The following is a 21,842-nucleotide window of genomic DNA, read 5'->3' as shown; positions in this document are numbered from 1 at the left end:
TCACCCGTGGACAACTGACTTTACCAACTGAGCTACAGCCGCCCCTACTCAGTGCATGCTCTCTCCTAAGAGATGGAAACTTCTATGAGACTGACTGACTGCACCTGCAATGGGCTTACATGCTCCCAAATATGTCAAGGTGGCTTAAGCAATATAAAATTGTCTCGTGACATAAAAGAACCATAACAAATGACCTCTGACCTCTGCTGGAGCATTTCCTGTACACGATTGTTCTCCATGGTTGACTGGTCTAATTTTGGTATCAGCCACAACATTAATCCTGACAGGGGAAAAGTTTAGTACTAGGTATAATTGAAAGGTGTCAGACCACACAGAGCATCACAGCTTCTTGTGTATGGCAATGTTTTTTAACATCCATTTGTCATCATTTTGTTTCCATATATTATTAGTGTTAGTCAATCTTTAAAGTCTGTTAAAATGTTTTTATTTTACAAATATGGCAGAAATTTTCACACAAGAAAACAAGAAGCACACAGTATGTGTGAAATAATTAAACTGGATAAGACTTAAGAATATTATGAATCACAAAGTAGCCATACTAAATGCAGCTATAACTCTGTGACGTATAATCTCTTTTAGCTGCCTTTTCATAACAAATGACAAATAAATCCTCTTTGACAGATAAAGAACAACAATAGAGCAGAAATCAGTGTTAAGATAAGAAAATGGTACTTTTACATCACTGCGATGTCTGTCTCCAGGTTCAGCTCATTATGTCAGATGAAAGAACAGATCTTGGTTTTTGAAAAGCCATTCCACAAAAGGACACACATACACAACATCGACGCACACTAGTCCATGCACACACTCACCCTCTATTCCTCCCTTTTATTTTGAATGCATGAGACAAGCACAACAGTGTGTGAGAGGGAGAAGTGTGTGTAAAAGAGAGAGTGTGTGCAGGCAACACATTCTAAAAGTGTGATCATGGAGCTCGTTACACGTTTGGATGCTTTTCCTATCGATCTAGTTGGACAGTGAGAGTGAGAGAGTGTATGAGCAAGTAGAAAAGAGTGAGGAGAGATGAGGTGAGGATTGAGATGCAGTAGAAGAGTGCAGGGCTTTCCTTATCCTGGATGACTCATTCACTGTTTCTGGGACTCCCACCCCCACATCTCTCACTGAGGCATCACCAGGCTGGAACTGTAGACTGACTGGAAGAATGCACACCATAGTGAAATGGGTAGAGATGGCCTGGTGGCACAGACCTGTTTCACCCATATTTGTTTGATAAAATATTACCTGACAGAAAAAAACTAAAGACGCTAAATTTAGACAGAGACACACAGATTTCAGATATGTGTTCTTCTCCCTTCTAACTTTTGAAGGACATGTGGCCCGAAATGAGGTCCTTAACTGATCGGTTATCAGTGAGCAGAAATAAAATAAACTCAGCTTTGAGAAAGATCAAATTCCATTTCCTTTAGTGACAAGAATTGACATAAGGTCATAGAGTGGGACAGAACAAACTGCTCACACCAACAACAAAAAACACAGCATGGAACCACAGAGAGAAAATAATGTAGCTAGAATTTTGTGACCCAATGAAACACAAACACTACGACTGTCATTGGATCAGTCCAGTGACCCACCTGCTCTGCCAGCCCTGGAGCATGTTCGTGTATTTCTTCAGGACCCCTTCCAGGTGCCGCTTGCTGCGCTCCGTTTTGTGGTGCGAGGGGCCCGACCCTGCGCCTCCATCCCTGGTCCCGGTCCCAAGTCGCGGCTCCGTTGCATACACGCTGTTCGGCTGGCCGCTCCGCTGCTCCTGCCTCCTGCAGGAGCTCCAAGCGGGACGCTCCTGACGCGCCGAGCGGTTCATGCTGCGGCTGCCCTCGTTTGATTTCCGTTTTTCAGTGGCAAACAGCCTACAGAGAGACGGACACAGGTTTGATGCAGGTTCGTTGACAAAGTGATGCACCGATGGCAGATAGAAGAAACAAGTGGAGTACGCTCTGTCACTGAGGACCGATTTGTTTGAATGCGTCTCTCTCTCTCTCTCTGTGACGTTATTGCGTGTTTTATTTAGGAAATCCCGGGTTGGTCACCCCCCCGCCCCGGGATACTCCCCCTTCAACCAGGGAATCAATAATGCAGTAAAAGAGAACATCACAGAGCAAACTGCAGCCAGAATTCCAGTAATATTAGATTATATTAGATTCATCCCATCAACACATATTGAGATAATACCGGATTGGATCATCTTTGATGTTTAATTTTGTTGCATAGTTGCGTAACTTTATGTATTTTTCCCACTTCCCCAACATGCACATTTGGACTTCTGTTGTGATCTGTAAATTTTTCATGAATTATATGTCAAGCATTTTCCTATTGACATGAATTACATATAAAAGCCTTCAGAGACAAACAGACTGATGAGCTAAATGTCCAGATCGACTAAATAACCTAATAACTAGCATATGGTTGATCAATCAAGTCAGCACTTGACCTATTTAATGTTTAATTATATTTTTTCTACTTATTTGTTGTTTTGTGTGGTCTATTGTGTCGTAAATTGTCCTAATCTGAGCATGTGATAAAACCATAGTCCCATAATATGTTAAAGGGATTTGTATCTATCTATCTATATATATATATATATATATATATATATATATATATATATATATATATATATATATATATATATATATATATATATATATGTGTGTGTGTGTGTGTGTGTGTGTGTGTGTGTGTGTGTGTATGCATAGTACAAACAAATCGTACTGTAATTCATCAATTCACCATGTTATATAAGCGGGAAGCTGGCAATTACGTCAATAAACTAGACGTCAAGAACGTCAAGAAACTACAGCTCCTGACAGCCTTGTGTGCGACCCATCGCATGACATCATCAGTAGGCGACAGCTGGCGTTTGCACCGGCTTGCTTGAAGTAACGGTAGTGTCCCTGCCGTCTCTACGTGTAGCGGTGTTTCTGTAGAGAAGAGTCCGAAAGAACAGCGCCCATGGCCGCACCGCTCAAAGTGTGCATAGTCGGCTCCGGAAACTGGTAAGATGTGAGCCAGACTAGAATGGTCAGGACGATGTTCCGTGTGTGAATACACGGCCTTTTCGTCGTGTAACGTTACTTTATTGTACTAACGTTACTGTTACAGTTTTACCGGGACTAGTGTGTTACAGTGCTGCACCGTTGCTCAGAGGTCAGAGGACATGGGCAGCTACAGCGAAAGACCTGGAAGTTATTAAGTCTCTCCCTCAGTTGCATTTCAGCGGCGGGTCTTTCCAGGGACGTTTCCTCAGGGTTTGACCCTACGGCGAGGGAAGCAAAAATGTGCAGCACTTATTTTTGCAAACTTTGTCATTTTAATGATGATCAGCAACAGCAGCACAAACTTCAGTTGGAGCTGAATCAGCACCTCTCTCAGGATCAGTTTGAACACACACTGAAAATGATCACCTCCATAAAGGAGATGTGTCAGTCATTATGTGACCTGAATATTGAGCTTCTTAACTCTGGACCTCAAGCGTCCCAGCCTTGCTTGTTTTACAACCTACGAACTGCAGATTACATGGATCAGATGTGTTCCGTCAATCAAGACCTCGAAAATACCATATTAGTAGGTAAAAAACAAGGAGGGCAGGGATCCTTGAGGACCAGAGTTGAGAGAGAGAGAGAGACAGAGAGTTGCAAACAATGTCATTATCACATGAGCAGTATATCTCCTGTCTAGACAGTAATACTTTGAAGAATACTTTGATACTTACCAAGCTGTTGCTGCTTTCCCTGATACCCCGGTGTCCCTCTGTAGTGGGACTAAAATGTCTGACAGGTGGAAATGACCTGAACTGTCCTTTTGCTTTGGTTGCAGGGGCTCAGCCATCGCTAAAATTATTGGGAATAATGCTCGGTCACTGCAGTGTTTTGCCACCACAGTGAAAATGTGGGTGTTTGAAGAAAACGTTAATGGCAGGAAGCTCACTGACATTATCAACACAGAGCATGAAAACATCAAATACCTGCCTGGATACAAACTGCCAGACAATGTGGTAAGAGATTACAGTCCTCCTTTATTAACTTCGGACCAATTATGAATTGACATTGCTCTCAAGAAACTGTTGCTGCTCAGGTCCACAATCATCTTTCAAACAATAATCTTCAGACTACTCACTATTGTCATCCTGCTCAACCTCACAGCAGCATTTGACACAACTTCTCACTCTATCCTCCTCAACCATTTAACTCCAATTGGCATCACAGACACTGTACACACCTAGTTCACTCCATACACCTCTAGCAGCTTTCAGTTTGTTCAATTACAGAACTGCACATCTCATCCTGCCCCTGTCAATACCTGTGTCCCCCAGGGTTCAGTCCTTGGCCCCCTCCACTTCATCATATCCCCTACTCCCCCTTGGTTCAATACTTAGAAAACATAACATCCAGTTCCACTGGAAACACCCAACTCTACTTGTTCACCAAACCCACCACCACACGTCCCCCCTCCTCCCTAACCTGACTGCTTGTTGGAAATTAAAGATTGGTTTTCACACAATTTTCTCAAACTAAATAGCAGTAAAATTGAATTTCTTCTTATCGGAACTAAATCCATTTTCTCGAAAACCAATAGTTTCTCTGTATACATTGACTGCTGCACCATTCCCACCTACGCTCAGGTTAAAAGTCTGGGTGTAGTCCTGGACAGTATCATTCTCTGCCCATATCAGTAATATAACACAGTCTGACTACTTCCATCTTCATAATATCAGCCGTCTCTGACCATCACTTACTCCCCAAAGTACAACCACTCTCATTCATGCTTTAGTTACATCATTTATTGTAATCCTCTCGTTTCCTTTGACACAAAAATCCCTCCATAAACTTCAACTGGTTCAGAACTCAGCTGCTCATATTCCCACAAGAACCCCTTCACGGATCATGTTACCCCCATCCTCAGACAACTTCATTTGTTCCCGGTCCATCTCGGCGTTAACAATAAGATATTACGCCTCACACTCAATGCCCTCCATAACCTTGCATCCCTTACCTGTCAAACCTTCTTCAGTCTTCCTCGATATTTCTCAGCTCACCTCCTCAGCCCCAAAGCTGGAGTAAGGAAATGTTTACTACTGTGTCCTCTTCTTTTAACAATGTTTTATAAGTGTTTAGGAATTGAGGCCAATTTCTTTAGTTTTGAAAGCACTTTTTTTTCATTCTTGCTTTATATTGGATTCAACGGTTTTGCGCCTCCTTTAATTGTAATTTTTACTTCCCAAATCTCCAAATATTTTCAGTGAGGTTTGGACTGCAGGGAGAATTGTAGATGATGAAATTCCTGAAGTATGTGCAGTATTAAGTTGACAATTGTTATTCTTGAAGTGTCATTTCTTCACAGTGTGAACAACTTCATCCCATTTCACCAACCCAAATAATATCACTAGTACAATATGTACAGTTGTTGTTGTTTTCAGAGATAAAGACGTTTATACCGTAAATCATCTGCAGTTAGTTTAAAAGGAAAATTTTAAAATTAAAACATTTGACATGTGGTATTTGTACTATTTACAATCCAGAATTGTTTTAAATGATTTGTAAATCACTGCTTTGTCTTTTTAGTTAAATTTAACACATTGTCTCAACTTTTCTGGAAATGGCATTTCTATTTGAAATCCTTTTGAAACAATTGTTCTTAGTGTTATACTAAAAATTACTTTTAAACTCCACATCAAAAAATAAGTGTTCGCTGAGCTGCATCATCCGGGTTTAATATTTTATTTGACCTTGTTTTCTCCAGGTGGCTGTCCCAAAGCTGTGTGATGCTGCTGAGGGAGCTGACCTGCTGGTGTTTGTGGTCCCTCACCAGTTTATCAGGAAACTCTGTGATGAGATGGTGGGCTGTGTCTCCACCAAAGCTCGGGGAATAACACTCATTAAGGTACTGACTTGTCCTAAACTTCTTGTCTTAATGCCAGCTGAATCATGGCTTACCATCTGGAGCTGGACTCAGCAGCCTTATCATCTTAACAATCTCACTGTTGATAATTAAATTTATGTTCCGTCAAAGTCACACACTGCTAAAGCAGGCAATAAAATCGGCCGTTCGTTTTGTGGGTCTCCAAGATTCATTTGCTTGCCAACACCGATCAGGCATCGATTTAATCCAATCCAATACAGTGGCTAAGACCTGGTTAGAAGTATGGCTTCTAATGTTTTGGCCACCCAATTTAAATGAATGATGTGGCCATAATATTATAACCACCTCTTATATTGCACTCCAACACTACTCCTCTGCTCACTTTGACCTCAGTAATAAACACAGAGTAGAATTATCACTTTTCTGACAGTTTCAACCTAAAAACTGAGAAACTATAACCTTGTAAAAGTACAATTCATTACAGAAAATGAGAGAGAATGACAGAATTGATTTAGAATTCTCGAAAAAAACTGAAAAGCCTGTTGAATTGTTGCTGAATTTCATTGTTCACAGTTCAGTGTTCAGAGAGGCTGGCCTTTAATATTCAGGTACATATATAGGTACAAATAATAAAGACAAAGTACAGACTGATAGTACAGACAGTACAGATGAGACAGGATGTAAATTTCATATTCTATATCATTATAGTAACAATAATGATCCCAGATATTAGTATTATGATGGTGTTGTGCTGAAAATGTACAAAATATACTAAAATACAAAGTCCCTCTGACTCACTGTGTTGCATCAGCGTACATAAATACAAATAAGTCTTAAGAAGACGGGCGTAGTAATTGCCATAAGCCAAACAAATAAAAAACACAATCTCTTTAATTTGGAGCAAACGTTTTTTGAAAACTAGTTGAGAGATAATTATTTTACATTTGATCTTTTATTCCTTCTAACAGTACCTTGGAGGTTTTCACATTCTATTATTTTTTTTTTTTTAATTGAATCATGGTCCTTCTTTTTGACCAACAGAACAAAACTTCCTAATGCCAAAATGAAAATAAAATTTCAAGGATAAATCTGCCTAATGAAGTTGTCTAAAAAGCTGACCGTGCTAGAAGGAGACTAGTGAGGGAGGTCACCAAGACACCTATGGCCAGTGGAAATTTCTGGCTTACCACAGTCACACAAAATGGCACTGATAGTTGATAAAATGGTGCAGATAAAATCCTTAGCTTTTTCAGATGAGGCGTGGGAGGCAGAGCTTTCCGGAGCATTTTTCAGAGTGAAGATCTTGCATTGGAAGTGTTCACCTGCCTTGACACTGCGCATTTTACACTGGTGAATCCAACTCTAGATATTTTCACCGACACTGGGGGTGATCCTACTCTTCCTGATGTTGGAACAACTCTGGAAGCGTCTACAGACTTTGTCACTGGATTTTTAGACTGGTGAATTTACTGTGCACTTTTTCCACTAGTCAACCAGGTGCAGGCAGGCTTAGTGTAAGTTATAACTGTCTTATAAAAAAAGACCATTAGCAGTTTTCAAAGTGAGGCTGTATGCACTAATTCTACTCTTTGCCATGTTGTACCGAGGTCTGCAGTCACTTCATAGGGGATCACACAGCAAAAGCAAATACGTCCAGACTAATGGTGTATTTTTAGACATAAAGCTACTGAATTCATGGTGAACCTGTACCTTCAAATGGGGATCATTTAATGTGGTTTTCTCCTCTTTATTAAGGAAGGCAGCCACATGCCCTAGTGCACAGTGGAGTTACGCCAACCATTCACCTTGTTTACTTGGATTAAATCAGGTGCTAAGAACAAATGAGGCTCCAAGAGAACCACAGACCCCCACACTCATATTTTCTCCCTGTTAAGGGATTTCTGTGGCTCTTCATTTCTAGGAATCCTGACCTAATTTCCTTTCTTGGCATTTTGTCAGGGGTATTAGTGTTTTATTCCTAACATTACAGAGCTGTTATTTCGACTGTTATGTCACAATGTGACGTTACAATTGGAGGGGTTTAGAAATAAAACTGAAGACAGATCATAAAGCTAGTCTCAGCAGCTTCAACCCATCAGTTTCTCTGCTGGCAAAGAGATGTCATTTAGGAAAATCAGTACCTGTGAAATGAGCACCTGTGTGGTGGCTCCCATAAATCTTCTCTCAATCAGATGTCTGTTTGTTAGATTTAATATTTTGTAGGTTGGATTTTGTCTATTTTAACTTCAGAAGGTCTTAAAGTTGTCAAATTCAACCATGTATGTGCGGTGTCTCCAGAATGCAGTGTGGCTTGGTCCAACACATCCCTTCATCTTGTGCCCTACATCATCAAGTTTGACAGTTGCTTCCCCTGCGTCAGAGTGTCTGAGCTTCATTTAGTCAGTGTCAGCAGCAGAGGAGGGTGTCAGTGAGGGATGAGACATTTTTAAATCCTGCTCTGCTTTGAATATAAATGTTAAGAACTTAAGCTCTAAATTAACAGTGTCGAAAGTAAAACTTCCTTAATGGATGGACAACCACTTTAGCACTCAATAACCAACTAATTATTCACAATTGTTCTTCTCCTTATTTTTTTTACATTATTGCCACAATCTGCTCTCCCTCCAAAGTAGAGCAAAATGAAACAACAATTAAAATGACTGATCTTCCATTTTTGATTGTCGCTATTCAACACTTGTCCAGATAAAGTCTAGATTATTAAAAACCGCAAATAATGCTGTACCAACAACAGGCTTCATTTGAAAATAAACATTAAAACAAAGTTTTATTATGGATTTAGATAAAGCTGAATAATCTGAAATGAATCAAATTGTTAGATTTTCCACCCCTATGGCACAGCTAGAGTACACACCCTTCTGCCACCTGCACATGTACTTCATAGTAGTGGCTTTTGCCTTAATTCTTAGTGGCATGGATTCCACAAGATGCTGGAAACATTTCTTTTTTCGGTTTTGATTTTGGGCCATAAAGAGATGATAGCAGATTTTTCTGGTGCACATCCATGATTCAAATCTTCCATTCCACCACATCCTGAAGGTGCTTCATTGGATTGAGACCTCAACTGTCTATACTCAAACATATGGAGTATAGAGAAATTAATGTTTAAGAAACCAGTTTGAGATGATTTTAGCATTGTGACACGTCGGTGACATTTAAGCAATGCTCAGTACTAATGGGCCCAAAGAGTGCAAAGAAAAACATCCCCCACACCATGACACCACCACCATGTGGATCCATGCTTTAATGTTGTTTACTCCAAATTTTGACCCTACACTGTAAATGTTGAAGCAGAAGTTGACTCATCAAACAAAGCCATGCTTTTCCATTCTTCTATTGTCCACGTGTGTCTTGCATACCTCAGTTCTCTGTGTGGTCTTCTGCGGCTGTATCCCATTTGCTTCAAGATTTCACACGTTGTGCCTTCAGAGATGCTCTTTTTCAGACCTCGGTTGTAATGAGTGGTTATTTTACTCTTGTCTTTCTGTCAGCTCCAACAAGTCATTCAAGACATTCTCCTCTGACCTCCAGCATCAACAAGGTGTTTTCACCCAGAGAACTGCTGCTCACTGGTTATTTTCTCTCTTAGATGGTTGTGCGTGAAAATCTCAGTACGCCAGCAGTTTTTAAAATACTCAGACATGCCAACTGGTACCAACCAACATCCCAGGTTCCCCATTCTGATGCTTGGTTTAAACTTCAGCCGATTGTGACCATGTGTCTAACCAGCTGAGAAGCATCAGTTTCACTTTATGTCGCTCACACATCTGCCGTCTCTCCCCTTGCTTTTTACATGTGTCTGTCAGGGGATAGACGTGGGTCCTGAGGGGCTGAAGCTCATCTCTGACATCATTAGAGAGAAAATGGGGATTGATGTCAGTGTCCTCATGGGAGCAAATATCGCCAATGAAGTGGCAGCTGAGAAGTTCTGTGAAACCACTATTGGTAAGATGGATATATGCAATATTTGAGAAATATTTTAACAAGATGATATTGTTACAGGGTCCAGAGTTTACATGTTGAACTTTTGGAGGATGTTTCTCTGAAAGAGAGACAGTCACTCAATGAAGGTGAATCCATCCTGAATAGATTTAAAATTTTTTTTTGTCCGTTTCACTTATTCCATAAGTTCAGGGTCGCTACAGCAGACCATTTCCCCGCATGTTGATTTGGTACAGTTTTTATGCTGGATGCCCTTCCTGATGCAACCTGGCCCAATTTTTACCAGGTCGGGAAGAGCGGGGCATGAACCCTGAGATAAGGGTGATAGATAAGGGTGTAAAAAATATTACTAACTAAAAAATATTACTTTACTAATATTCTTCATGTAGTATTAATGTTAATGTAGTGCTTTGAGCACTAATAGGTAGAAAAGCACTATGTAAGACCACTTACCAAAAGCGCTGACATACTTAAAAAAGCACACTCACTGTGTTGGAAGATTTTAAAACTGAACAGAAAGCTTTTTTAATTTTGGCTCTTGAGTTTGGCTGATGGCATTTCATTTGTTTTCTCATCAGTGTTATGTATATCTACACGCTTATTTTGCATCCCTTCATACTGGTTTTGTGTCTTGTTGAATTAAGCCTCTGGGGGCCCCCTGCCCTCATAGGCCCATTGTGTAATTGATCCATGATTGTAGATTCAATTAAAAGGTATCAGTTAACAATCATTAACAAACAAAAATGATGTAAAAACATGTTTTTGATTTTTTTTGCTGATTTTTTAAATCTGCCATTTTCAAAACAACTTTAGGTTTTATTCACAATTTTAGTTCCTTTCATAAGTTGAACAGTAAACATAAGGGTAAGTAAAATAACTTGGGTAAATAATTAATAAGTAATTGATTCCAGGTTGGTGTAAATACAGCGCATCCATAATTAGATGGACAACCTGGAGATTATCTCGTTTACGCTGACTAAACTTGTGAATCTGTTACTGGGACAACAAGCTCTGGGAACCAAGAGATCTGGGACCATGACAAATGTCAGCAATATTACCCAGTTAACCTGTTAATGCTTGCTTAAAAAAAGCCTTTTTGTCTGTAAACATTCTTAAATCTATATACCATTAAAATAGCAATAGTAGAAAGTGTAATTATAACTAATTAAGTAATTAATAGACACGTTTTCTGTTAGTTGTATTTGTGTTGTGTCACCTGGCTGAAATTGTGTGTTTATGTGTGTGTGTGTTTTAGGCAGTAGGATTTTGGATAATGGCCTGCTGTTCAAAGAGCTACTCCAGACACCAAACTTCAGAATTACAGTGGTAGATGATGCTGATACAGTGGAGCTGTGTGGAGCTCTGAAGGTACACACAATGTGACACAACATCACATACACACAATAGAACAACTGTACCAACAGGATGTACAGTATCTGCCATTAATGGGTTTCCCCTCCAGAAAGTTCATACTTGAATACCATACAGGCCATGTGGGATCACATGCACAGAGAAAGATTTAAAACAGCCTTTTTTACAGAGACATTGTGGAGACATTGTTTGAATGCCAACCCTTTGAAAGAGATTGGAGCATCCATTCCTTAGTCGAATCATCTCTTAGTGTATGAGGAGAGTGGCAGAGGTGAATAGATTTAGAGAGAGCTATACTACATTCTTAAATCAGTTTTTGTTGTGCACATCCAGTATGTTCTCCAGTATTGGCAGACCAAATTTAAAAAACTGTTTCATTTTATTTAACTCCGCTTTTTAATGTCCCATGCTTCCATCTGGCTTCACTTGTAGTGCGGGTTGACAAAGGTCATTAGATGACAGGTATTCCAGTCCTCCTATCATAACAGACCAAGAATGGTCTGAAAAATGTTTTTCATATAGTGTACATGTGCCTCATCAGAACAACAGTATTATATAAGAGTGTGAGTGTTGAGAAATATGTAGAACACGAGTAGTGAAATAAACGGAGTGTTGTAAATATTTTATTACTTTTGATTATATTTGAGCTTTAGATGTTTTACCCCTAGTGATCAATCGTAGCTTGATGCTGATTGAAGGAGTTAATGTACTAGTTACTGTCCCACGCAACAACTTTGTCCATGTCGCTGTTTAGTTACAGTTGTTAGAGTGTCCTCTGTTTGCATGTTGGGAGCAGAACATTGTCGCAGTTGGTGGAGGGTTCTGTGATGGGTTGCGGTGCGGTGACAACACCAAGGCAGCTGTGATCCGCCTAGGACTGATGGAGATGATAGCTTTTGCTAAGCTCTTCTCCAAGAACAGCTCTGTTTCTACTGCAACCTTTTTAGAGAGCTGCGGTGTGGCCGACCTCATCACTACATGCTACGGAGGTCGCAATCGACGAGTGGCAGAGGCCTTTGCTAAAACTGGGAAGGTAGGTTTACCAATGCTAGTGACCATTGGTTTTCACTTGTTTTGCTGCAGATGTTAAACAGCATCTACAATTAAACATTTATTTGAAAGCAATTCAAATAAATAGAGCAAACTACTGTCTTATCAACTCCGGTTGAATAAACTCATATTAACTCCTCAGAGCATCGAGGAGCTGGAGAAGGAGATGCTGAATGGGCAGAAGCTCCAGGGTCCTGCTACCGCAGCTGAGGTTTACTCCATCCTTAAACAGAAGGACCTGGTGGACAAGTCTGTATACAAATTTTTTTTTCTTCAATAAGCTTCTGTGTTCTGTACTTTTTTTGTAGTTTCAATGCAGTTTCATGCCTATGCAAGCCAGTCAAGCTGCAGCTTCCATGTATCTCCATTCAGACTTAAATATTCTGATTAGTTAATGTATAAGTCTGTGTGGAAGTTTGTGGCAGATGTAAGAGAATGGGATGGACATGCGTTCACAGTGACTTTGACTTTTTTACCACCAAAGTGGAATCAGTTCATTCTTGAGTACAAGTGGATACTTGTGTCAAATTTAAAGAAATTCCCCTAGAGTGTTCCTATGATCACAAGAATGTGAAGGACATGAGAAATGTTCATCCCTGAATGAATTTGGACATTTGCAGCAAATTTAAAGAAATTTATATCTAGCATTGCTTTGTTAAATTGTTCACAACTGTGATGGATGAAAGGCACAGATGTGAGGTTACAGCAACTGACCTTTTGACCTTTGTGTCATATCATTTATTCCAATTTATTTGGATGTTTGTGCCAAATTTAAAGAAATTCCTAAAGGTTTTCTTGAGATCATGATCACAGGAATAGACACATATGAGTAAAACATTACTTTGAACTTTGACCCCCAAATCAAATCAGCCTATCCTTGAGTCTAAGTGGATATTGAAAAGAAGAAGACAGATGCAAAAACCTAAAGTCTCTGGGTACGACTCACACCTGCCTTGAAGCATAATAAACATATACTTTTAGATCATTACTGGAGTAAAATTTAGAAACTATATGTAGAATTAAAGAAAGAGTTAAAAATTATAATAAAATAAAATAATTTGTTTTTTTACGATGAGAACAGAGCTGTATTCATGATGTTTACCTATAAAGTTTAGCATAAAGACTGAGAGCAACTATGCAGCTGTTGTTTTTTGTTCATTTATTGTGGTTATTAGTGCTGTAAGTATCAATTAAGTTAGAAGAAAATAACAGGCCATAATTCTTACAAATAATTGTTTGCTAAAAACAATTAATAAAATACATTTATTAACAACAAATAAATTACAAAAAAACATAATTGATTTAAAGACTTTACCCTCCCACTCTTTCTCATCACTATGGTATCTGCTTCTTTCTATCCTTTCTGCAGGTTCCCTCTGTTCACTGCAGTCTATCAGATTTGTTTTGAGGGGAAGCCAGTCCAGGAGATTATTTCCTGTCTTCAGAGCCACCCAGAGCACATGTGATCACCCAGGGACACAAGGGACTACATTTTCACACCCTTTCCTGTAAACCATTAGGTACTCGTGCTGTCTCAAACCCCCAGAAGCTTTTTCTTTTGAAATTACACTCCTGTGATTCTGAAATCCTACTAGGATCTGTGCAGATATTGAAAAATATCAGTTTATCTCAGCATGTCATCAATTATCAGTTCAACTAGCTATGGACAAACAAAATCAAAGTGGAGTTGCCAGATTTCCGACGGGATTTTATTTGTTTACAATAGAAGTAGATGGCTACAGGGAGAAGTCAGCTCTACTTTGTTCTGCTAGATCTTCTGTCTTCAGTGAGGACAAATCCAAAGTATTTTCAGACTGAGGCGAAAGTGCAACAAAGCAGGTATGACATGCTCTGCTAAACAGCTAAGTTTAGATGTTTAACTGCTTGCGTATTAAATTTGTCAAAGTTAGTTGCTGGTAAAATCTTCCTCTCAGCTCACAGAGAAAAATCTTTAAGTTCTGTCTCTTATGACAACAAGTCATGCTGAAAAGTCCCACTAATAATGAAAAAAGAGTTACAGTGATACCTTTTTGCAATATCAATATCCTCCTGTAGAGAAAGTTTACAACAGATTCTTATCAAATTATAATTTTGACTTAATTCTGCAACAGGAACAGGACTGTTTATAACACTTGTCTGAGTTCATCTGTGTGTTGTTTGTTCTCCATGTTTTTACAGCCTGCCATGCCTCTTATTTGGTGTTCATCAGACAAAACACCTAGTACTGTAAATCACATCTCATACCACACAAGGTACTTTAACAGTCCAAATACTTGTGGTTAAATGGTGAAAATAGAATTAAAATTGTTACTTTTATATCTATTTCAAGGATGACTGCGGTTTATTACAAGTTGATTCCTGGTTTTATTGGTTTTATATTAATGACATTAGTGTATGCTTGCCATGTTAAAAAATAAATAGTGGCGGTTTCGCCACCTCCGTTGTTGATAGTTAGGAAGTAAAGTTTATTGGCACAAAGCTCCTACAGCTATGATAAAAAACACATTTTGTTTTGAAATAACCAATGAATTAGCCTCAAAGATTAGCTATTGTAGCTATGTGCCAAGGCATCATCTACAGTAACAACATTAACTTGGTTTTATATAGCATGTTTGTTTTTTTTAATAACCTGCATTGATGTTGTTTACCATCACAACTTTTTTCACAGTAGTTTTTTGACATTTTTACACAGTAGAAGCACAGGTATAATTATAAGGTTTATGAACGCTTAATGATCCGGGTCCTGAGTTTTTCTTGTACGCACTCATTTAGTGAACAGACTTCCAGGGACAGTTATTGGAACAGAACCATTATTGTTAGTAGTCCCACCCATGCCTTACTTGCTATAATGAATCCAGTGTCTGCTGTTGTGTTCTTTCGTTTTTAAAAGAGGTTTTGTGGTAGAGGACCATGCTGCTCTTGAGTCTATTTTAGATCTTGTCTCTGACATTGAGCATCAATTTACTGGAAAATTATGTGATGCAGCAAGGTCTCTTAATTAGTCAGACTTGAGGATCAGGTTTACTAAACTGTAACAGAAAACAAAGGCAAACAGTTATTTACTGCAGTTGTGCAGCCCTAACTTTGCAGTATGAATAATATGAATAGATGGCAGCATTTCAGGTGCACTCAGTTTTGAAATATAGAGAAGAAGTGTTTCTGACCTTTCTAATCAACGGTTACCATGTTCAGATTAAAACATGGGTGAGTACATTATCAAAAAATGATTCATTTGCATTCAGGTGCAACCACACAATAATAAAGTAGAATCATCCTTTAAATGTCATATAATCTGCTCAGTGAGTCTGATGTTGAGCTGATTAATCACTGATTTTCTTGGTTGAACTTTGGTAACATTATAGTGTCAGTGTATAAATTTTTACAATTGCTACTGTTGGACTCTATAATCATAGGTGTTTTCTTTGTTGCGTGAACAATGGCATCCCTGCACCAAACCTTTCCCATAAGTGCATATTTTAGGTGTGTGACCAAATGTTTGAACTGGGACCAATGTGTCTTGTGGTCATATAAGATGTGCCCACATATCAGCAGGCAGGTCAGTTATTTAAGATGTACCAGCTGTTACAAGCCTGTCTGTGTTCACCAGCGTGATACTGCAGCGGTGTCATACCGATGCACAGTGGGTAATGCATTGTGCTGTAGGAGAAGTAAAGGATATTTTCTTTGTTCTTCAGAATTTTATAGGATTTGTGTTTACGTTTTCACTGTCACTCAGGTAAATATACAGTGGTTAGAAAAAGTCGTGGTTTTCTGCAATGAATGGTGAAAAAATGTGGTCTGACTCTCACCAAAATATCAACAGAACACAAACTGTAAGTCTTTCGTGTCTTTATCAAAAATACCTATTGAACAGTGATGGTAAAAAAATTTAAGTGGTAAATGTTCTGCACTTATATAGCACTTTTCTACCTATTGACAGTCAAAGTGCTTTACACTGCTTCTCATTCACCCATTCACACTCACAATCACAGCCACTCACACACCGATGGGGGAGCTGCTATGCAGCTGGCCAACACTCACCGGGAGCAACTAAGTTGGGGTTCAGTGTCTTGCTCAAAGACACTTCAACAACTGTGAGATTGGTGGACAACTTGTGCTGTGTGTTCTTCCCAAACAATTCTACCATTGCTTCATCTGTCCCCAAGACATGTTCTCATTAGGTGTGTCAAAGAGGACTTTGACAAACCGTAGGTGTGCTGCAGTGAAAGCAATGGCTTCCTCCATGGTTGACTCATCTCTCAACAGAGATGTTACCCAACTTCAGGGAATCCTTCAAGTTTTTAGCTTTTACTCTAAGATCTTTTTTACCTCATTGAATATACTATGTTGTGCTCTCCATTGTGTTTTCCATTACATTTTCCACCATCACTTTGTATAGTTAATTTCTATGTTTTTATGTATTTCTATATTATATAAATACATGAAAGATGATGACTGTGTCCTATTATCTGAGGAATATTGTGTTTGTTGATATTTATCACTTTGGTGAAGATGCAAACAGTGCCATTACTTTTTCTTGCCACTTTATAGTAGTGTTTAAAATATCAATAAAAAATTCCTCATAATACCCTTCTTGAGATATTTAACCTCTTTACCTCTTAAATGTATTCATTTGAAATGACCAGATATGACTAAACAAACCTGCAGTACAGTGTGTTAAAAATGCCTTGAGGAAAACCAGCATTAGCTCCTAATATCAGATATTTTTCAGTTAATGTTTCTTTTTTTAAATGCGATTGTTGCCAAGTAAAACTACTTATTCCGTCCTTCATAATTCATCAAAAACTTTATAAAGATTTTTGTTTGTAAAAGTTTTTATGATTGGTATTTCTCCTAGTACTGTTTAGGATTGTCACATGACCCACTGTCTTCTTTATCTGAGGTGAATAAGTTAACATATACTTGAAAAACCAGTGAGTTAAGATACGATCACATGTTGTTGTTGTTTTGTTTTTTTTTATTACGATAGTTTTCCAAACTCCCCTTAAAGAAATGGGATGTCATGTTTCTGATGTAGTTAATAAATAAACACTAACCAGACTGAATGAACTAAAACGTTTTCAGTTCTCTTACAAGTGTTGTGTGTCTCATAAGCCTTCTCATCAGTATTGTTTTCTGAAGGTTATAACTGCACTTAAACACTCTGGCCTCCCTGTAGGTACATGTTTGTATTCTTATACTGTTACTGTATGTGTTCCAAGTCAAAGCCATCAAACTTTCCAAAAGAATAAGATCAGGGATTTTCTATATTTTTGTTATTTCCATGAAATCTCGTAAAGGGACTAAAACTGACAAATTGTTACTGTAATCTCTCTAAGCCCCTTAAAGCTGAGTTTGACTGTCTGAAATCTATTACAAATTCCATAAATGAGGTGCCGGTAAATCTTCATAAAAAATATGGACAGTTTCTCAGCTGTTTAGTTTGTCAGGTTAATAGTATAAATTACTTGTTTCAGACCAATTAATAGCACCTGTTCACAAAGAGGTGTGCATTCCTCAACAAAACAGACTAATGCAGTCCAATCCAGACTAGTCACGTGAGCTACATTTCTGATGCACTGGTGTCACAGAACCTATAATAGTTTGGTTCGTGATAACCGAGAGTGCGTGTTTTCCTTTATTGCAACAAAACTGGATGTCAAATCATCCCGGCCTTGTTAAATCTGTTGTTTAAATCTCTTGGAATATCTGTCATGTCCCTTCTCATTTTGCTTACATTTGCTAGCTCAGCAAGTGTCTTACCAAACTCTGCTAGCTGTCCTAGTCCTGAAGAGTACATATTACTGGGCCCTGTCAACTGACCTTCTATACATAATACATCTTCTTCTAATTGGGACTAAATTGAAATCTTTTTATGATTACAATTTGGCTTCAATTTTATTTGGTTTAGGTTCCTATTTGTTTCATTTAGGTGCAATGGTTCCAGCTGACTCGCGTGGCCCCTTCCTCACATTGACAGTAGTGTTCTCCAAAACACACACAGTAACATTAACAATGAACTACCTTAAATGAATTTAATGTTTTGGTCCAGTTTCTTTGGACGTTATCCTCTCACATAATTCTTACAAATTCCAAAGGCCACCGATCTGTCAGCTAATAACTGGCTCAGCCTACGCAAGTAATGTTTGAAGGTTGCATTAGCAGATGTGTTTTTAAATGATTAACTTGTCAAACACAGCCCAGAACTCACAAGAAAACCCCCAATGTCCTCCAGGAAGTTCTCCAGGATTTAAAAAAAGCCCTAGTCAGCACAACACCTGTCACCTGCCACACATCCTCTCATTTAAAACCAAATTATATCCAAACAACTGGTGGGACTTTACTGGTTTGTGGTTTCTAATTGCACTGGGAACACACTGTTGCACTGTCCACCTGTTATGAATACCTCAAACACAGGCTGGTCTCTTCTGGTTGGTCAATCTTCATCATTTCCATATTTGTCATCGAAAAATTAAAAACAAGTCACTCAGCAGTAAATAGAAAAGTGGGATTGAAAGCTGTACACATATCTGCTACCAAAAACGTCTAGTCTGGAAAAATAATTGCTGCACAGGATGCAGGAAGCAAAAAAAAAATAAAAAATAAGGCTAAACAGTAAACCAACAACAGAAGAATAGCAAAACCAATTTAAAAATGTATGAAAATAAATGAACACTGATTGAAATACACAAATGGCTCAGCCTGCAGGAAGTTAGATGATCACTCATTAACAAACTTGTAAAGCACACTATGTTGTTTTTATACAGAAAGCTGACAGATTGCTGTCAGCTGCCTGCCTCTGTTCATTTACAAAAAAACACTGCACCTAAGACACTCCAGTGTTCATTTTACGAGTAGTAGAACGTGACTGGATTTGACACACAGAGCAGTGAGGTATTGGTGTACTAAACCTGCCTTCATGGTCATTGTAAAAGGGACTCATGACTAATATGTGTAAAATGTATTTTTTTTATACTGAAATGGGGAAGCTGCTGGGACTAAATACAAAATACTTTTCAGTAAAGTGGCAGCTATTATGATGATGTGGTAAACTGAGCTGAACATTTTCTACATCTTTACTGTATATTTTTTTATTAAATCAATTGCATTTATTTTGTTATTTCTCCCTGTGGAGAAAGTTCAACAGGCCTCTACAACAGATCTGGAACACTAGGTTTTATTCATTCCTTGTACATGTATGTTAAGGGTCCCAATTATGGTACCACAGCCACAATAATGGAGACACAATCTGGAAAACACAGGCAAAGTGCAGCCTAACTGAAGACATGGAGCCCTCTGTTCATCCTCCAGACTCCATCTTTATATCAAATGGTAGAAAAAAAAAATACATTCTTCACAGTGTGTACCTTATTATTGTCTGTTTCAGCCTCAAACTCTAATTTATGCTTGTACTGTCAATAAATCCAGTTTAATTCAATTCAACTTTATTTATATAGCGCCAATTCACAACAAAGTCATCTCAGGGCACTTTACAGAATAAAGTCAAGATTATAAAGATATATAAAGAGAACCCAACAATTCCCCCTGGAGCAAGCCATAGGCAACAGTGGAGAGGAAAAACTCCCTTTAACGGAAGAAACCTCCAGCAGAACCAGGCTCAGGGTGGACGGACATCTGCCTCGACCGGTTGGGGTGAGTGGAAAGTGAAAAGAGAAAAGAACAGAGCAACAAAACATGGCGCAGATTGGTAGGACCAGTAGCTGCACACTGGTAGACACACAGCTTCAAAGCCGGGGGACACCTGCAGAAAGGACAGAGAGAGGGGGACAGAGGAGGACAAAGACAACTACGGGAGAGAACACAAAGAGTTAATGACATACAGTGGTGATAATTGCAGGGTGAGAGGAGAGGAGAGATGGTCAAGAGGAGGAAAGGAGCTCAGTGCATCGGGGGGTGGGTCCCCCAGCAGTCTAAGCCTATGGCAGCATAACTATAACTAACTATATGCTTTATTAAAAAGGACAGTTTTAAGCCGAGACTTAAAAGTAGAGAGGGTGTCTGCTTCCCGAATCTGAACTGGGAGCTGGTTCCGCAGGAGAGGAGCTTGATAGCTAAACGCTCTACCTCCCATTCTACCTTTGGAAATTCTGGGAACCACAAGTAGGCCTGCATTCTGAGAGCAAAGTGGTCTACTGGGATGATATGGTGCTATGAGGTCTTCTAAATATGATGGAGCCTGACCATTCAGAGCTTTATTTGTAAGAAGCAGGGTTTTAAATTCTATTCTAGATTTAATGGGAAGCCAATGGAGAGAAGCTAGTGAAGGTGAAATATGATCTCTCTTGCTAGTTCCAGTCAGCACTCTTGCTGCAGCATTTTGGATTAATTGCAGGCTCTTTAGTTACTGGGGCATCCTGAAAGTAGGGAATTACAGTAGTCCAACCTAGAGGTAACAAATGCATGGAGCAGTTTTCCGGCATCACTTTGAGACAGGATGCTCCTAATTTTGGCAATGTTCCGTAGGTGGAAGAAGGCTGTTCTAGAGATTTGTTTTATATGTGAGGTAAAGGACAAATCCTGGTCAAAAATAACTCCAAGGTTCCTTGCAGTAGTACTGGAGGCCAGACTTATGCCATCTAGAGTAACAATATGGTTGGACATCATATTTTGGGCCCAAATACTATGACTTCAGTTTTGTCTGAGTTTAGAAGTAAAAAATTGTGGGACATCCAGGCCTTTATGTCTTGTAGGCTTGAAGCTTTATTAACTGATTATTTTCATCTGGTTCCATAGATAAATATAGCTGGGTATCATCAGCATAACAGTGGAAATTTATGGAGTGTTTTCTAATTATGTTGCCTAAAGGAGACATATATAAAGTAAAAAGTATTGGTCCTAACACAGAGCCTTGTGGAACTCCATAGCTAACCTTTGTGTGCATGGAGGATTCACCATTAACATGAACAAACTGAAGTATATCCGATAAGATTTAAACCAACGTAGCACAGTTCCTTTAATCCTAATTTCATGTTCCAGTCTCTGTAATAAAATGTTATGATCAATGGTATCAAATGCAGCACTAAGATCTAACAGAACAAGTATAGAGAGGAGTCCAGTATCTGAGGCCATGAGAAGATCGTTGGTGACTTTTACCAGTGCTGTTTCTGTACTATGATGAACTTTAAATCCTGACTGAAAGTCTTTATACAAATTATTCCTGTAAAGGTGGACACATAATTGTTTTGTGACTACTTTTTCAAGGATTTTAGAAATAAAGGGGAGATTAGATATTGGTCTGTAATTGGCTAAAACACCTGGGTCAAGACAGGGTTTTTTAAGTAGTGGTTTAATTACAGCTACCTTATAGGCCTGTGGTACATAGCCTGTTTCTAAAGATAGATTTATGATATCTAATATGAATGTATCTATTAAGGGTAAAGCTTCCTTGAGCAGCTTAGTTGGAATAGGGTCTAGCAGACAGGTTGTTGGTTTAGATGAGGTAATAATTGAAGTTAGCTCAGAGAGATCTATGGGTAAAAAGCAGTCTAACAGGGATTTGGGGCCTTATTGATGACTCTAGCACTGCTGTACGTGACGATCTA

At 38.8% G+C, this 21,842-nt stretch overlaps 2 protein-coding genes across 6 annotated transcripts in view; one reads left to right on the top strand and one right to left on the bottom strand.

Annotated features, from left to right (window-relative positions):
• Positions 1-2,027, bottom strand: part of LOC137130646 (oxysterol-binding protein-related protein 10-like) — a 61,346-nt gene extending 59,319 nt beyond the window's left edge. Inside the window, exon 1 of one of the 2 annotated variants that reach the window (XM_067511053.1) lies at positions 1,614-2,027. In XM_067511053.1, coding sequence (XP_067367154.1) covers positions 1,614-1,843 — 230 coding nt within the window. In that variant the 5' untranslated portion in view covers positions 1,844-2,027. The remainder of the gene's footprint in view (positions 1-1,613) is intronic. The other variant, XM_067511052.1, reaches the window with a different exon arrangement.
• Positions 2,028-2,873: 846 nt separating this feature from the next.
• gpd1l (glycerol-3-phosphate dehydrogenase 1 like) lies at positions 2,874-17,344 on the top strand. Of its 4 annotated transcripts, XR_010914873.1 has the most exons (10): positions 2,874-3,035; positions 3,856-4,033; positions 5,779-5,919; positions 9,723-9,861; positions 11,114-11,226; positions 12,026-12,262; positions 12,422-12,528; positions 13,649-13,799; positions 14,006-14,118; positions 14,458-17,344. XR_010914873.1 is itself a non-coding variant. In XM_067511050.1 (8 exons), the coding sequence occupies exons 1-8, from the start codon at positions 2,992-2,994 to the stop codon at positions 13,743-13,745; spliced, it is 1,056 nt and encodes a 351-aa protein (XP_067367151.1). In that variant the 5' UTR covers positions 2,874-2,991; the 3' UTR covers positions 13,746-17,344. The 4 variants fall into 4 exon arrangements, 1 of the variants encoding a protein (XP_067367151.1); XR_010914872.1 differs by having other exon boundaries at positions 14,006-17,344; XR_010914871.1 differs by having other exon boundaries at positions 13,649-14,118.
• Positions 17,345-21,842: the final 4,498 nt, after the last annotated feature.

Source organism: Channa argus, chromosome 7, assembly GCF_033026475.1.
Source record: "Channa argus isolate prfri chromosome 7, Channa argus male v1.0, whole genome shotgun sequence".
Lineage (NCBI taxonomy): Eukaryota > Metazoa > Chordata > Actinopteri > Anabantiformes > Channidae > Channa > Channa argus.
The sequence above is the reverse complement of the archived record's forward strand: the minus strand, read 5'-3'. Positions and strand labels throughout refer to the sequence as shown.